General features: G+C 34.7%; 1 protein-coding gene across 3 annotated transcripts; it reads left to right on the plus strand.

Moving 5' to 3' along the window:
• Positions 1–9,410: 9,410 nt before the first annotated feature.
• LOC106765842 lies at positions 9,411–13,780 on the plus strand. 3 transcript variants are annotated; one of them, XM_022783227.1, is made up of 4 exons: positions 9,411–10,366; positions 11,231–11,662; positions 11,770–12,076; positions 13,005–13,780. In XM_022783227.1, exons 1-4 carry the CDS (start codon positions 9,830–9,832, stop codon positions 13,127–13,129), a joined length of 1,401 nt encoding a protein of 466 aa, XP_022638948.1. In that variant the 5' UTR covers positions 9,411–9,829; the 3' UTR covers positions 13,130–13,780. The 3 variants fall into 3 exon arrangements, with proteins under 3 accessions (XP_022638948.1, XP_022638949.1, XP_014506085.1); XM_022783228.1 differs by having other exon boundaries at positions 9,412–10,366; positions 13,466–13,780; XM_014650599.2 differs by having other exon boundaries at positions 9,415–10,366; positions 13,042–13,780.
• Positions 13,781–14,592: the final 812 nt, after the last annotated feature.

Here is a 14,592-nt window from a genome sequence, read left to right on the forward strand (position 1 = left end):
AGGTGAAGAACCCAACAATTGATAAATCAAGCATATGCAAGCATATAAAATAAATAAGAATTTGGATATATGAGAGTTTCAAAAGATTACATTGTTCCCCAACAACCTAGGGTTTAATTCACCATAATCATGGTGAATCTAGATGAAATATAATGAAAGAATGAAAGAAATAAACCTAAACTTGGTATATTGGAGCCTAAGGATCCAAAGAACCTCCTCCAAGGTGTGTGGAATAGCTCTGGACGTTTCTCTCTGCCAAAAGAATGAGTTTTGATTCGCACTGGGACTATATATAGGCCAAAAAGATACCAGAATCTAGCCAAATAAAAACAGAAAATCGCTCAGCGGCTAATTAAACGGCTCAGCGGTTTCCCTCTAATCGTAGGACCGCTCTGCACCCAAAACTGGCGCTCAGTGCCAAAAACTGAACGCTCAGTGCCCAAAACTACCGCTCAGTGGTTTGGTCAACTTTTCTGATTGATTGGTTGACTTTTCTGGTTGACTGGTTGACTCTTCTGGTTGACTGGTTGACTTTTCTGCATTCTGGTTGACTTTTCTACACTGCAACCATTTGATCTTCAACCTTTCTTTCAATTCATTCCAAAAACCAACAAAAATCAAGGGAACCAAGCATAAAACCAAGAAAACCAACTTTGACTCTCTTATTCTCTAACTTAATAAAAATGCATGATTTCAAGCTAATTCTAAGCCATAAAGAGTGTGATTTAATATCAAAATTAAGTATGAAAATAACAGTTTTCAAACAATCAATACAATGGATTAATACTCTCCAAAACTCCTTCTTCCAAGACAAGTAATCACTCTCAGCTTATCATAAAAATATCAGTCAAGATGTAAGATGCATTACTTCCATTAAACTCAATATGGTGTTCACATAATCATAATCTTTCCAACAGATGCTATTATCATGAATGACCAATTAACCAAGCACAGATGCAATCATGTATAATTGGAACTACTGCTCACCAAGGAAAATGTTTCACTCAAGCACATAAGTGTATACTGAGGTGACTCATTCTCTCTACTATTACAATGTCACACAAATTAACTTTGCCTTTCATTTAACCACAATCAATCATACTCACAAGCAAGTTATCATCACAAGGACTTTTTATGGCTTGTAACGTGGTTGGGCTAAGAAGAACATTGGTTTTTCAGGATCACAAAATCCTTGAGTTAAGAGAGTTATTCACATTTATAATTTAAGCACAAACTCTCTTTAAACAACCAATCTCACTCATTCCCAAATTTTCCTTTTCTTTGCATTGATCTTTTCTTCTCATTTTATCTTTCTTTTTCTATATTTTTCATTTTTTTTATGTTTTGCTCAACACATTAGTTCAATGCTTATATTTTTCTTTTTCAACTTTCCCAACAGCCCCAAACTTGAACATTTATCAATACAACACAATAATTCTCAACTTAACTCAAGGTAAAGATTTGCAAAAGGGTTTTCTCATACTATTTAAGGCTTAAGTTCAAAAAGGGTAGAACACATTGTGCTCTTTTTAATTGGGACGAAACTTTTTGTATTGGCTAGGAAAGGGCTAAATCAAAAATGCCCTTGATCATATGACACATGCAAGCAAGTGATTTAATAATAGAAACTTGGGCAAAGTCATTCATGCTTTCAAAGTAATAACAATCATTTAATCAAAAACTCTGGAGTTCAAAACCTCACATATGCTAATTTCAAGTTCCAATACATAGATACACATCCTGCTCAATATCACAATCACAATCATGTTATCATGCACCTGTTCACACATATTGTGAACCACCAACTGCATATAGCATCTCATATATCATCTCGACATCAATTAATATAAAAGCCTCATCAAGCATACTCATAAAAAATCATCATCAACCCATTGCATCAGATATATGTTTTAAACCAAGTACATCAACGCCTATTCTAAAAATAGAAGCAAATATAACATATTTTTTTAAAAAAATATGTTTAGAAAACTGGGTTGCCTCCCAGGTAGCGCTTATTTAACGTCACGAGCCTGGCCCAAACCTTTCTAGCACTTGTCAGTAAATGCATACCTTTCCAACACCCTTCAGTAGGTGTGCTTCCCTGTATCCTTCAGTAGATACCTAAATCTTCTAGGATCCCTCAGTAGATGTTATCCCAGTAGCATTAATCAGTAAATGCTGATAGTGACATCCATCAGTATATGTCTATTCACCGTCCTCTTTCATAACAACATCCATCAATATGTGTTATAGAAGCATCCATCAGTAGATGCTATCATCACTGCCATAAAAAGCAACATATAACCTAAAAAAAAAACTTAAACACACAAAGAAAAATGAAATCCAAATCACACAATTAATTAAAAAGAAAAAGTTAGAAACTGGGTTGCCTCCTAGCAAGCGCTTATTTAACGTCATTAGCTTGACCCGGTAAAGCCCAAATACCCATCAGTAGGTGTTGATATTCTATGTTGGCTTTCTTCCTTCCTTCATGACACCAACAAAAATCTCGAAAATTTCCTTGTCGCCAACTCTAAGGATTCTCAATCTCAAGAGCACGCTTTGTCTCCTTTGATAGTCTTGACAACCCATAACCTATTCTAAAATTTCATTGGTGTGCTAGGTTTGGGTTTGTCACTTTTCACATCAGGGTGTTGGTGAACCAATTCTCCTTCCTTATCTGCCTCCTGATGATCTTGTGCTCCTAATACAAATTTTTATCCTGCACATACTAAAGAACACTGCACTAGAGCACAGAATTAGCCCAAAAATAAAAACAGTAAAAGATATTTTTTATTTTAATTTTCGTTTTTTTTAAATAATTTTTTTAAAATAAAGATAGAAAAATAAGAAGAGAAAAATAAAAATAGAAAAATAAAAACGGAAAGATAAAAACAGAAAGCTACTCCCTTTGCTTGATATTTTTTTCTTTTTCTTCTTCCTGCTGAATTTTTTCAAAAAGTTGAGAACACCAAGCACCTGTTTCCATGTCTCAATCATAGGAACTTTAATCTCCAATTTCTTGAAAATTTCCGTAAAGCACTTAAACTTCTTTTCCTTCCTATGATTTTTCTTTTGACGAGGAAGAGGTTTTGCATATGATCTTTTCTTCTTTCCTCTCTTCCTCTTTTCTTAATCTTCTCCTCCCTCAACTTTCTCTTTTTATTTTTCCTTGATTTCTTCTTTTTTATTTTTTCACTTTTTTTCTTTTTTTCTTTTCTCTCAACCACTTCTTTTTCTTTCTCCTAATCTTTCTCTCCCTCACTCAACCTTTCTGTTTCTTTCTCCTCTATCTTTTCCTCCTCTATCTTTTCCTTATTTCTCTCCATTTTTTTCTCCTATATCTTCTCCTTATTTATCTCTATCCTTTCTTCCTCTATCTTCTCCTCCTTTCTCTCCATTTTTTTCTCCTTTATCTTCTCTTCATATATCTCTATCATTTCCTCCTCTATCTTTTCCTTATTTCTCTCCATTTTTTTCTCCTCTATCTTTTCCTCATCTCTTTCTATCTTTTCCTCATCAACAACATTATCACTTTCATAACTAGTGGCTTGACATTGCTCCCTAGGGTTAACCTCAGTATTAACCCTAGAATTCAATATCTCATTGGAGTGACGAATCTGTATCTCCAACCTTTTATTTCTTGCTTCACTCTCTTTTGAAGAGGAGAGGGTAATTTGGATAAGTCGTTCCAATGTCTCATCCAATCTCTTGATTTGCTCATTTAACGAAGATACATGTTTCCCTAATAGTAATTGTTGATGTGGTTCTCTTGCTTGTCCATTCCAACCTTGATCCATGATTGAGTGAGGTTCCCACCAGTAGTTGAAATCATTTTGATAGAATTGAGTGCCCATATAGTCAAATTCTTGTCCAAATTGCATCCTGCAAACATTAGGCACAAAACCCTAGAAAACATTTATTTGAACAAAAATAAAAATAAACATAAAAAACATCAAGTCAAATTTAATCAATTTACACTACTAGATAAGTTAAACCACGAGTCCCCGGCAACGGCGCCAAAAACTTGTTAAGTCCCTGGCAAGTGTACCAGATCGTTATCAAGTAATATAAATGGGTAAGTCCAAGTATCGTTTCCCAAAGGACTCTTAGGCCTTACTTTTCATGTAAACAAATCGTGTAAGACTTGAGAAAAGAATTAAATTGAGGTGTGTATTCAAAGAACAAAAATAAACATGCAAATGCTATATATAGGCCAAAAGATAACAGAATCTAGCCAAATAAAAACAGAAAACCGCTCAGCGGCTAATTAAAATCGCTCAACGGTTTCCCTCTAATCGTAGGACCGCTCAACGCCCAAAACCGCCGCTCAACACCAAAAACTGACCGCTCAGCGCCCAAAACTATCGCCCAACGGTGTGGTCAACTTTTCTGGTTGACTGGTCAACTTTTCTGGTTGACTGGTTGACTAGTTGACTTTTCTGGTTGACTGGTTGATTTTTCTATTTTCTGGTTGACTTTTCTACATTACAACCATTTGATCTTCAACCTTTCTTTCAATTCATTCCAAAAACCTACAAAAATCAAGGGAACCAAGCATAAAACCAAAAAAACCAACTTTGACTCTCTTATTCTCTAACTTAATAAAAATGCATGATTTCAAGCTAATTCTAAGCCAAAAAGGGTGTGATTTAATATCAAAATTAAGTATGAAAATAACAGTTTTTCAACCCTTATCACAGGCAGAGACGTCCAGAACTGTTCTACACACCTTGGAGGAGGTTCCTTGGATGCTTAGGCTCTAATCTACCAAATTTAGGGTTTATTATTCCATTCTTTCATTGTATTCCATCTAGTTTCACAATGTCAATGGTGAACTAAACCCTTTTGTTGTTGGGGAACAATGTAATCTTTTGAAACTCTCTTATATCAAAATTCTTATTTTCTTTATATGCTTGCATATGCTTATATTATCAATTGTGGGGTTCCTTACCTTTGCTTAATGCTTTTATCGTTTAACTCATTTGGTAAATGTTGTTTGTCTTTATTGAATGGAGATGTACAATAATGTCATGAACTGGGGGGAATTCCTTGATTAAGCTAATACCGCCTAGAGATAGGGGTAGGACAATTAATTGTATTTTCCTTCTGTTTATCACGGATTGCTAGTTACTAGGGGAGACTAGAGATAATAAGCCAATAATTAGTAATAGGCTCTTTTCGCCAAGAGATTGGGTTTAGGGTAGACTAAGAAAGTTTGCATGACAATATGATAATAAAGAAAATTAAATAAGAAGAGTAGACATAATAGGGTGTATAAGATGAAATTGTAAACCCCAACAACTCCATTCATCCATAGTTTTTCCTTGCCAACTGATTCAATTGCATTTTGCATGTTTATTTTCGTTCTTTGCATACAAAACCTAAAATCAATTTCTTTCTCAAGTCTTATGCGATCTATTTACATGAAAGTTAAGGCCTAAGAGTCCTTTGGGAAAACGATACTCGGACCTACCCGTTTTATATTACTTGATAACGATCCGGTACACTTGCCAGGGACTTAACACTATACTATAAATAGAGGTGCTTGGTCTTTGTACTTTTTCACTTTTGAGCCTTATTGAAATGCTGCAGAATTTTCATTCCAACCTTAATGCTCTTAAGTCAATTTTTCTCTTCACTTTCTCTACCCTTTCCTCTAGCTTCCTTTCATAGTGGGAAGGCTTTCTGAGCTGAGAGGATATTCCATACATTCCTAGCAACACCGAAACACCACAACTCCTTTAAAACACATCAAACACTGCATCAACCATCTCATTCTGTTGCATCCTCTGTCTTAGCTGATTCCTTTCGGCTTGGAGCTATTGTCTACGTGATTCCAGCTGGATCTAGTCTCCATCAATCTTTTTGATGGAGAGAGTTCTTGCTGCCATTGTTGTTATACCAATTTCTGAAATTGAACAGCAGCTTTCCCAAATTCGCATAGATTTATACACGAATGAGGTTCCTTCCAGTGGTTGAGATTTTCTAGATAAAATTCAGTGCCCATATTGTTAACTTCTTGTCCAAACTGCATCCTGCAAACATTAGGCACAAAACCCTAGAAAACATTTATTAGAACAAACATAAAAAAAATCAAGTCAAAGGTAATCAATAATCACACTACTAGAATAGTTAAACCATGAGTCCCCCAGCAACGGCGCCAAAAACTTTTTAAGGGTCTGGCTGTTAGGAAACAGGTAGGCTTCGTTTTACACCAAGAGGGGGGGGGTGAATTGGTGTTAGTTCAAATTCAAAATCTTTTCGCAATCTTGGTATGAAAATTCAAAGCTTTGATCTTTCCTTGAAATGCAAGTAATGAAAATTCAACGCAATGGAAAAACACAGTTGACTACTAAACAAATATAGTCGATTGGAAATAAAGAGTGCAGAGATAGAGAAAATCAAACACTGGTTTTTATACTGGTTCGGCCAACAATGCCTACATCCAGTGTCCTTCCAACCCAAGAAGCAAATGCACTATAATAGTTGCGGTTTTTACAACAAGGAATTTATAGAAGCACCACACAAAAATATAAATCTTCTCTCTAACCCAAAACCAAATATAGCACACACAAAACTAGAATTGCAGCAAGAATTTAAGGACCTTTGGACTTGTTTCTGATCTATTTAAGGACCTTTATGTTTTGTAACGCCTTGGCAACTTACAGGGACTGCTGACTGCCCCCACAGATCAACACGAGGCTTTCTAGTGTGCTTTGTCCTCACTCACACACTTTCCGAGAAAACTTCCCAGAAGGTCACCCATCCCATAATTACTCTAGGCTAAGCACGCTTAACCATGGAGTTCTTATGAGTTAGGCTACCGAAAAGCAAATGCATTTGTTGATATGAGTAGCCAAATCAATTCCTTTAAGCTATCCTTCAACCGTATAGTCTCATACCTATACAGTCTCCAGATCCCTCTCATTCCGGTGTATGTTCGATTCATCCATGTACCCCTTCCACTGGAAGCCTGCCAGGAGCCGCTCCTTGTCCGTGCCCCCTGCACCATGCCTCTTGCACCGGCGATCACTCCCCGCCCTCGTCAGTGCCCGGGCGTCACACTTTATGCCTTAAGGTTTGTATCTTTTAACGGTAGAAATGCAGAGACATTCTTTTCGACCCTCTGGAGGCAGAATTGGATGCGGGAGCTTTCCTCTTCATTTTCTATGATTTTTTTTTTATCTCACTTCGATTCCATTGTACACCTAGGTTGTCCATGACGATGGAGAACTAAACTTATTTGTTGTTGGGAAAGATGTAACCTCGACACTTCCATGTATTTGAATATGATTTGAATTATTTTATGCTTCTTTCATTAATTGTTAGTGATTTTCTCCTTTAATCAATGCTTGTTATGTTTTGATCACTCATAACATGATTTTTGAATTTCTTTCTTATTGGGAAATACCTAGAAACCATGATCTGGAGAATTTCACCCAAAAGAATTATTTCCTAGGGATAGGGATAGGGATATGATGTTTGGTTGTCTTAAGCTTTTAATCTAAATGGGGAATTTTTTCTTAGGGTTATCAAAGGATTGTTGTCTAGTAATCAAATCTAGGCTTTTTACATCGAGGGATCAGGTTCTAAGTAATTTAGAGAGTGACATTAACAATTTAATGAAGAAGATGAATTCTTATATGCATGAGAGTGACAACATCTTCATCTCATATTATCAACATCATCCATTCATTCTTGTGTTAAGCGCCAATTGGTCACTTTTATATTCCAGTATTTATGTTTACTTTTATTGCATTCAAAAATACAAAAGAATTGTTTATAGTCTTGATTAGTTAAGTTATTTCACAATTGTTTAGTGTCGTGAGTCTTATGGGAAACGATACTTGGTTTTACCATTTATTATTACTTGATACGATTTGGTACACTTGCCAAGGTCTTAACAACAACCTCCATTGGAGCTCTCTGACTTGAGATTTTCGAACCAACCCTCGATGTGTGACGTCTAACACTACATCAATATAAATATATATAACTTGATTTTTCTACATTAAGATACTTCAATTAATATGTCTAATTACTCCTATTCTTTTTATACTAAAACATTAGTTTATAACTCAAGTAATCTCATTTAAACAAAAAAATTTGTAGTATCATGATATAAAGAAATCTCAAGATACAAAGATTCATAAATACACAATCAATTCACACATTTCATCATTCTATTTAATAATACATTTGACATGCCTAAATTAAACAATTTATCAAACTTAGTAAGCATAACAATACATCTTTTCATAATCTTATACTTCAAATCTCAATACAACACTACTTGATACAATTTTTTTAGCTTTCCTTACCTTGAGGTTGAACACTTTCAATTCTACAATTTCTCCCTCCATAATCCACTCATAAGGTGACTATGTCTACATAATAATGACTTCATATCAATTAGGAAAATGTATCTTTAACCGTTTTTTTGACAACTTTTTTACAATAACTTATGTGACAGTTTATGATTGGTCCATTTCAAATATACAAATAAATAAAATAGTGACACATAATATGTTGTAAAAAAATTATAAAAAAAAAATTATTAAAATATCATTATCTATAAATTATCTATAAGTTATCTAACTTTACTACAAAAGTTACTAATGCTTAAAGACTCAAGCAGAAAAGAATGGAATCGCATGCAGTTTTCCAAACTCTCATGCATGGATAAAAAAAGAATAAAGAAAGAACTTATTCTAATTGATATTACAATCTGGAGTTTTTTTGTTGTGAAGTTAGAAGTGGTCTTTAGTTAAAATACATATAAAAGATAAATACGAGAATTTAGAAAAGATGGAGGAAAAAGGTTTTTTAAAGAGATCAACAAAATTTCTTTTTAAAGTCTATTTAATAAAACCTAATTATATTTTAACCTTCTATTAATAAAAATAATACATATATCATTTAATTAAATCTTCTCAAGTCTTATAAATATCCATTTGGTATGTCTTCAAAGTTAAAAGGGGATAAAGTATATCAAACATATGCATATTGAAATTAACTATAAAAAGAAACGTTATCAACTTCACAGATTAATTAATATAGATGGAGAAAATAATCCTGATATTGCTGGCAAGGTCTAATTTGCGTTTTATTTATGTCTTTCTTCACAATCTTCGCATGACACTTAGATAAGAAAATTAAGATTAGGTTTTGTACCTTCATTTTATGTACAGTCTCCTCTCTCTTTTAAACTCTTTTTTTCATTTAGAAGGATGCTATATTTTTAAGGAAGCACTATTAATATATAGCTTCATCATGCTTTTTAGAATTTTATTTATTTTAGAAGTATGTTACCAAGATATTTTAAAAATAGTAATTTTTTATTCAAGGTATTAAATAAAATATAAAATATTGATAAATATATTTAAGATGTTCACTGATGTTTCTTAATTTAAAAAGAAAAAAACAGGTAGACAGGTGCATTATTAATCTTGAAAAAAGGGTATGAAAAATAAAGAAATAATTGAGTCCTCTTTCCGACGTGCGAGAGTTTGATAACTTCTTAAGAAACCAGCAATTTAAAAATGCGCTCTGTCACGGGCAATCCACCGTTTACTCTGATTCTCCCGGTGGAGACCTTTCTTCCCTTCATCCAACGGCTCAGAGTTTCCTTAAGATGCCACGCGTCAGTAGACTTTGCAGATTGCATTTGATCCCACGCAAGAGAGTATGCAGGTGTGTTCTCGACGCGATTCCTTTGCTGAGAATGAAGCAAGAAGGTATTAGGTAGGTGAGGTGAATTTAAGAGGCTCACTCCTACCCTACTAAGATACGCTTATAGGGGTAGAGGATCCGCAACAGAACAGAGATGACTAATCTGCTAATACAAACAGAAGAACCCTCTCAGAGTCAAACCCCGCTTCTAATTTCAATTCAACATCAACAACAAGCAGAGCAAAATGGGGATACTAATACTAATAGCAATAATAATGATACTAAGGAGAACGATGATGGTGACGATGACAGAGAGAATGATTATGACGATGAGCTGGAAGAGGAGAGTGAAGTGGAGGAGAGCTTGGCGCGGTTGGAGTGGTTTCTGACGGTGTTAGGGTTCAACCAGCACTCGGTGTCGAGTTTGGTGGTTTCGTGGAGCGTGTTTGCGGCGGTTGGAGTGGCGGCGCCACTTGTGGCGCTGTCCATGTGTAAGTGCTCGGAGTGCGATAGGTATGAAATTCAGAGCTTTGAAATGGTGATCGTGGCGTTTCAGGCGACTCTCGCCGCCGTATCCTTGATCTGTCTCTCTCACAACCTCCGCAAGTACGGTCTCCGCAGGTTCCTCTTCGTCGACCGCTACACCGGAAAGATACATTGCTTTCACCGCGACTATGTCGCTCAGATTTCGGTGGGGTTCCTTATTTTTTTGCTAGCTACAGCAATAATTGCTCTGTTTCTCCTCTACTTTACTTGCGTGCTTGATGCTTTATTTGATTCGAGTTTTTGGTGATAAACTTTGTTTTTTTTTCTATTGTATTTGGCGTGGTCAGGGATTTTGCTCGAAACGAGAATTTGTTGCTCTTTGTTCTATTATTATTATTATTATTATTACTATTATTATTATTATTATTATTATTATTATTATTATTATTATTATTATTATTATTATTATTATTATTATTATTATTNTATTATTATTATTATTACTATTATTATTATTATTATTATTATTATTATTATTATTATTATTATTATTATTATTATTATTATTATTATTATTATTATTGAGTATTTGCTTTATTTGAGAACTTTTCAAAATGAAAGGAGTCAAATCGTTGAATGTTATCTTGTATTGTTTCGGTTCTTCCTTGTTCGTTTTTATGAACATGTTATTATTCCTTATTATTCTTCCATTCCTCATCAAGCATATCTAAAATGTTTTTTTTTTTTTAGAATAGATAATGAGCGACTTGCACAGTTTCACAGGCGTTTTTCAATCAAAATTAGAGTTTCACTTCAGGAATTTGTATAATAAAAGATCATTGATCATTAAATGCCAACATAGTTACTTCTGGAATTTTTATGATAAAAGATTGATTAAATGTCAACATAGATTGCCGAAGTGAAACATACAATTTTATTGGATTACACAAGGCTAGTTTACTACGATATCTTCTGTAGAAACTACCTTACAAAGTCATACTATGCGATTTCTGATTAATTCATAGGGTCAAATTTTATGCATATTAAACCTTGCTTTTCCTGTAAATAGGGATCTATGCGCTTGCTTTTTCTGTGGGTTTTGCCATGTTTCCTTCTGAAGACCGCTCGAGAAATCATTCGCATTTTCTATGTTCAACATGGGTCCTGGTTGCTTTCATTCGCTATTCTATCAGCTTTGATTATATCCTGGACCTATATGAGTACAATTTCTCTGTCAGCCTGCATTTTATTTCACTTGGTCTGTAGTTTGCAAGTGATCCATTTTGATGATTATGGGAAGCTCTTGCAAAGGGAAAGTGATGTTATAGTTCTTATGGAAGAGCACATTCGGTTGCGTTATCATCTCTCCAAGATAAGTCATAGGTTCAGAATCTATCTGCTTCTGGAGTTCTTGGTTGTCACAGCTAGCCAGGTAGTGACGCTTTTGCAGGTCACTGGTTATGGTGAGATGCTTACATTCATTAATGGTGGAGACTTTGCTGTAAGTTCTGATCTACGTTCAAAGTGTTTATGCATTTAGATTTAATGATCTAGTTTCTTTCATTTTACCATTCATTTTGTTCTTTTTTTCGTTCTTTTTTCTTTCAGGTATCCACACTTGTTCAGGTGGTGGGCATCATCATTTGTTTGCATGCCGCAACAAGAATTTCTCATAGAGCTCAAGGCATTGTTTCCCTTGCAAGCAGGTGGCATGCAATGCTAACATGCACATCTTCTGAGGCACCACAATTGAGGAGCTCTGCTAGTGCTGGGACATTGGAGGCTGCAAACCATTTGAATTCTATACATTTAGACTATTCTGAAAGTGATCTAGAGTCAATGGATTATGCTGGAATGTTTTCAAATACCCAATGGACTTCTTATGTGTCTTCACATCACAAGAGACAAGCTTTTGGTATGTATTTCCTGTCTGTAAAGAGATCAATTTTACATTTTTTCTCGTTCGTGATAAAAATAAAACGTTTATAAAAACATCATATTATCATATATGCTTCCTTGGTGCTATCTTATAATTTCTTATAATTTCATCTTACACGGGGACATAAAATAATCTGATAATGTTACACTAAATGCTGTGAAGGGTATAGGAGTCTTGCCTTGCAAGGCCGAATAGAGATGAAATAATACTTCAACGACAGATAATTAAAATCAGAACTAGGATTCAAGGAAAATTTATTTTAGAGTGTAGTCTTCTGGTTTTACTAAGTTTTGTGATTAAATATATTGTGAAAACTGTGTTTATCTTGTACATCAAAGCATACTGAAAATATTCGGTCCAGTGAAAGAGGTATCTAACATTGTCTAAGAGAAGGAAAAACGTATCTATGCTAATTTTCTCTAAAGGTTATATCTGATCGATAATCATTTGCATTATTATCTCTTGTGTTCACGAACCAATATTAGCTTAAAATGGCTGCCTCAAACATTTATTATGATACATCTGATTAGATTAGCAAATTAGCTTTTTTAGAATCATCTCCCATATGTGCAATAAACTTTCCATCTCTAGAAAATATTGAAAGCCTAAAGGTTCAATTTGCATATGTGAATTACTATTACTAGGCCATTCTGTTGTCCTCAAAATAATTACCACATAAATCACTATTTTTGCAAATGTGAATTTTCTCATTTTGTGAGATTAGTGTACTGAATTTCCTGTTTAATATATGCATGACTTTATTTAATATATCATGGCAGCATGCTAAATCACACACACAACTTGTATATAACTGCTTTTGGAATTTATTTTCAAGTTGAGAAATCTTGTTCTTTCTGGTTTCAAAACTGGAACCTGAGCTGTGAGCTTGTTTTGTGTCCACCAGGAGGATTTCATGCTTATTATTTTCTTCAAATATGCAGTGATGTATTTGCAGACAAATCCAGGAGGAATAACAATATTTGGATGGACAGTGGATCGGTCTCTAGTCAACACGATTTTTTTCCTTGAATTAAGTCTGGTTACCTTTGTTCTAGGTCAGACGCTAATCTAAGGATAAAATTTGCAACTGACCAAAGAAGCCTTTCGTTTTAGGTCTTTCAGGTTATGATTTTCATTTTGATTGAAAGCCCTCAACTAATAGCAATAATTCTTCCTGGGGACGAAGGATACTGAATTTATATGCTGTGCCAGCAGAACTTATTACATGACCTGAGATACCAGTTTCAAATGATCACCATGTAGCAAAAAACATGAGTTTTATAGTCTCGTAAATTGACAAACTCGGTTACACATCACATGGAGATTAGCTGACGCTTGGAGTTCTAATAATTACTTCTATTTCAGAATGTTGAATGCACACAGCAAAGAAGCAGACCCTTGATCATGAGATTTGTGGTGTCGCTGTCAGATATGCCCTTTTGCCTCTTTCCCAATTCCCAGCAACGCAAATTTCATCTCCAAATTCTGTTCGCGATTCTTATTCATCCCTTACGCGTTTGTTTGATCTTGTAACTAATTAATTAGCACAATAGGCAAGCAAACAACTTTTCCTTAAATTCAACATACCTGGGCTCATCGAAGCAGTCTTTCTCATTGTTTTGATTCTTAAATATAGGTGTGAACCATCTCATTTGAAATGGAAGGATGATATTTGTAGAAGAGTCTCCCCTTTCTCTGGACATTTATGGCTCTTATAAGTGCGTTCTTTTGTTGAATGCGTGTAACTTTTGCTCTTACACTAAGGGCCAATGCGCTGGGTGAGCAAGTCTTGGTGGGCAGTGATATTACCAAACAAGTAATGTTGCTTGAAAATTCTGATGTAGTTAGTTTACAGTATTTTTTTTATTATTGTTTGAGATATTTTTAGGGCGATTTATAACATGCAATGGACAATATATTGAATTGACCGGGTGCCGATCAGCTTGTAAGATGTTTATAGCAAACGAACCTTTATCCATACTTCATACAAATAGATTGCCGTTAAGTGAGGGAAAATTATGTTTGCATGAATCGTAAAGACAGCTCTTTTCCGTTTTCCTCACGAAAGTTGTTAATTTCTTTTTAACTGAAATTTCACACGTTTTCTATTTAAGAGTTAAATACGTCTTTAGTTTCTAAACTATAAAACAAATTTGTTTTTAATTTCTCTTTCAAATTAAGCTATATTTTGGTTCTAGGAAATCATAATTTTTCGTCTTTCAAAATCAAGGACATTAAAAATAAGTTAAGGTGACTAACGGTGGTGTGTCACATCATTTTTTTATGGTCAATCTTTCCCAACTCCTTCCCTCCCTCTCCTTTCCTTTCGACTCTTTCCCCTTGTCCACCATCAAACACTCCAATATTATGGAGGCTCTCTTCTGAACTAACGTGGTTCCGACAAACGTTAACTCAAGCAGCGACGACACAATCCTTGCCTCGATCATGGCCCTCTTGTCCTCGTAAGCTTTGTGTGCCATAATCATCAGCAC

This window comes from Vigna radiata, chromosome 7 (genome assembly GCF_000741045.1).
Source record: "Vigna radiata var. radiata cultivar VC1973A chromosome 7, Vradiata_ver6, whole genome shotgun sequence".
In the NCBI taxonomy this organism is placed as follows: Eukaryota; Viridiplantae; Streptophyta; class Magnoliopsida; order Fabales; family Fabaceae; genus Vigna; species Vigna radiata.